The following is a 3,139-nucleotide window of genomic DNA, read 5'->3' as shown; positions in this document are numbered from 1 at the left end:
TCACTATCCAGCTCTACTGACCTTCCCTGGGGATCCAGCACCTAAGAAGCAGTTCAAATTTCTTGATTGTTGGATTGATCATCCTGATTTCCATCATCAGGTTGCTGCTGCTTGGAGTAGTAGGGTCACTGGTAATTCCATGTTTAGGTTTATGGCTAAACTCAAGAATACTAGGGTTTACTTCAAACAGTTGCATGCTGCTCACTTTTCCAGTATAAATGATAGAATTGACAAGGTGAGGGCTGAGCTGAATCAATGCTTCAGTGACCTTCAACTTAACCCTCTTTCTGAGGAGCTTATCATCAAAGAGAAGGAGCTATCAATGGATTTTTGGAAACTAAAGGATGCTGAAGCTAAGATCATGATTCAAAGAGCAAAAATACATGATATTAAACTTAATGATGCTGGGTCTAAGTTCTTTTCCACAAAGATTAAGGAGAGGCAGCAGAGTCAGCTCATTGGAGAAATCCAGGACTTAGCTGGTTGTACTCATCATGGGCTCCATGAGGTGGGTGAGGCTTTTGTTGACTACTATAAGCAACTCCTTGGCTCTTCTACCCCTGTCCAGAGTATGGATCTTTCTTCTGTTGCTCAGGGAGGGTGTCTTGATGACCATGATAAGCTGCTACTCACTGAACCTGTGTCTAGGGAAGAGATCAAAGCTGCTTTATTCTCCATAGGCTCTAACCAGAGCCCTGGCCTGGATGGTTTCTCTTCTGGCTTCTTCAAAGCCACTTGGGACATAGTTGCTGATGACTTCTGCCTTGCTGTTACTGATTTCTTCAAGACTGGATACATGCCTAAGCAGGCCAATGTCACTCTTATATCCCTTATTCCCAAAAAGAAAGTGGTCCAGACTGTCAAAGATTTCAGGCCTATCTCCTGTTGCTCTGTAATCTATAAGACTATTAGCAAGATTTTGACGAATAGACTACAGAAGGTGGTGGCTAAGCTATTTGGCTATGAGCAGGCTGCTTTTGTACCTGGTAGGAGTCTCCATGAGAATGTTATGTTAACCCAGAGCTTGGTTAAGGAATACCAAAGGAAATACCTCACTCCCAGATGCATGCTCAAAGTAGATATAAGCAAGGCTTTTATTTGATTCTATTCAGTGGTCTTTCCTCTCTACTATGCTTACCACTCTGAACTTCCCTGCAGTTTTCATTAAATGGATTATGGGGTGTGTTACTGGTGCCTGGTTTACTCTTAAAGTCAACGACTCAAATTATGGGTTTTTCAAAGGCATAAGTGGAGTTAGGCAAGGGGACCCTCGGTCTCCTCTACTCTTTGTCCTCAGTATGAAGATGCTCTCTAGGCTCCTTAGGACAATGTACACCACCCAGGATGTCTCCTATCACCCTAAATGTGTGAAGCTTGGCCTCACACATCTCATTTTTGCTGATGACCTCATGATCTTCACCAGGGGAAATTTGCCATCTGTTCAGAAAGTTGCTGACATTCTGAAGCTATTTGCTAGTTGGTCTGGATTGAATGCTAATTTTGAGAAGTCTGAGGCTTATTTTGGTGGAGTCACCTCTGCTCTGAAATAGCATATTCTTAATGACATTGGACTAAAGGAAGGATCTTTCCCATTTAGATACCTTGGTCTTCCTATACACCCTTCCAGACTCACTAGTGCCATGTATGACCCCATTATTCTAAAAGTCCAGCACCTTGTTGGCAGTTGTGCAGTCAAATTCCTCTCCTATGCTGGTAAAACTGAAGTTCTCAATTCTATGGTCTATGGTTTGGAGAACTTTTGGTGTGGTAGCCTGCTCTTACCACAGAATGTTTGTGCCACCATTACAAAGTTATGCAAGCAACTGTTTTGGGGGTACCAGGAAGGCCAAAGGAAATTAATTTTTAAGGATTGGGCAAGTATCTGCAGTCCTTGGTCTGAGGGTGGCTTCCAGATTAAGAATCTTGCTATTTGGAATCAGGCCAATATGCTTAAGTGGCTATGGCATTTTGTACAAGGAACTGGTTCTATCTGGACTGCCTGGATTAGGCACTATTTCTTAGCCACTAACTCCATCTGGGATTTACAAATCCATGAATATCACTCTGAGAGCCTTCGAAATGTCCTCACTGCTAGGGATATTTGGGTCACTCACTGTGGCAGTAAGCAGAAGGCAATTGCTATGCTACTCGCTTGCACTACCAAAGGCAAATTTTTTGTTGGGAAAGCCTACAATCTCCTTAGGCCTAGATTCCCTGCTCATGCTTGTTATAGAGCAGTTCAAGATCCTTTCCTTATGTCTAGACATAAGTTTACTCTTATGTTAGCTCTCCAAAGGAAGCTTGCTACAGCTGATCGGTTTTGCAGGAGAGGGATTAGCATTGCAAAAACAGTCTTTGCTGTGTAAGCGACATCTTTGAATCGCCTAGGCATCTGTTCTTTCACTGTCCCTATTCCCAGACTGTCCTTTCTTCTCTTCTCTCCTGGATGGGCCTCAAGCTTAGTGACTTGCAGCTTAGAAGCCTTATCCTCTGGTGTCATTGCAGCAAGCCTAAGAAACATTGGAGGAATAAGTGGTTTAAATGTAGTATTGCTGCAGCCACCTATTACATATGGATGGAAAGGAATTATCGGTTATTTGAGGGCAAGGAGAGGCAAGCTCCATGCCTCATCAAGGACGTCAAGCTTTGTGTTCATGTTCTACTTTTGCACAAGTCTCCTCCTACTGCACATGCTGAAATACTAGAGGCCTTAAATGTATATAAGATTTCTCTAAGTTCTTTGTTGTTTAGTAGTTATGCTTGTAAGAACCTCATGTAATCCTTCTTTGGAAATATATGAGAATACCCTTCTTGCAAAATAAAATAAAATAATAATAATAATAATAATAATTAAAATGAATATATTATTTAATAATAAATATAATAATAATAAATATAAACATAATAATAATAATAATAATATAATAATATGAATAAATATTGATACTTTATACTACTAATATTGCCATTAATCATAATAATATAATAATAAATATATATATTAAATATATATAAAATAATAAAAATAGTAATAAAAACAATAGTAATATAATAAATGTAAAAAATATATATTAATATAATAATAAAAATATTAAATAGATTAATATAATAATGATGATAACAGTAAGCTAAAAATATA

General features: G+C 39.0%; 1 protein-coding gene across 1 annotated transcript; it reads left to right on the top strand.

The window, feature by feature from the left end:
• The first annotated feature begins 1,640 nt into the window (after window positions 1-1,640).
• LOC141608356 (uncharacterized) lies at window positions 1,641-2,779 on the top strand. The gene is made up of 2 exons (XM_074427718.1): window positions 1,641-2,362; window positions 2,506-2,779. The coding sequence occupies exons 1-2, from the start codon at window positions 1,641-1,643 to the stop codon at window positions 2,777-2,779; spliced, it is 996 nt and encodes a 331-aa protein (XP_074283819.1).
• Window positions 2,780-3,139: the final 360 nt, after the last annotated feature.

The sequence above is a fragment of the Silene latifolia genome, chromosome 10 (assembly GCF_048544455.1).
Source record: "Silene latifolia isolate original U9 population chromosome 10, ASM4854445v1, whole genome shotgun sequence".
Classification (NCBI taxonomy): domain Eukaryota; kingdom Viridiplantae; phylum Streptophyta; class Magnoliopsida; order Caryophyllales; family Caryophyllaceae; genus Silene; species Silene latifolia.
The sequence above is the reverse complement of the archived record's forward strand: the minus strand, read 5'-3'. Positions and strand labels throughout refer to the sequence as shown.

What these genes read in the sequence shown, in the direction of transcription:
- LOC141608356 (XM_074427718.1), top strand. Translation starts at nt 1,641, where the DNA reads ATGTATGACCCCATTATTCTAAAAGTCCAGCACCTTGTTGGCAGTTGT. An exon ending in GCAAAAACAGTCTTTGCTGT is followed by an intron (nt 2,363 to 2,505) that starts GTAAGCGACATC and finishes GTGTCATTGCAG; the next exon opens with CAAGCCTAAGAAACATTGGA.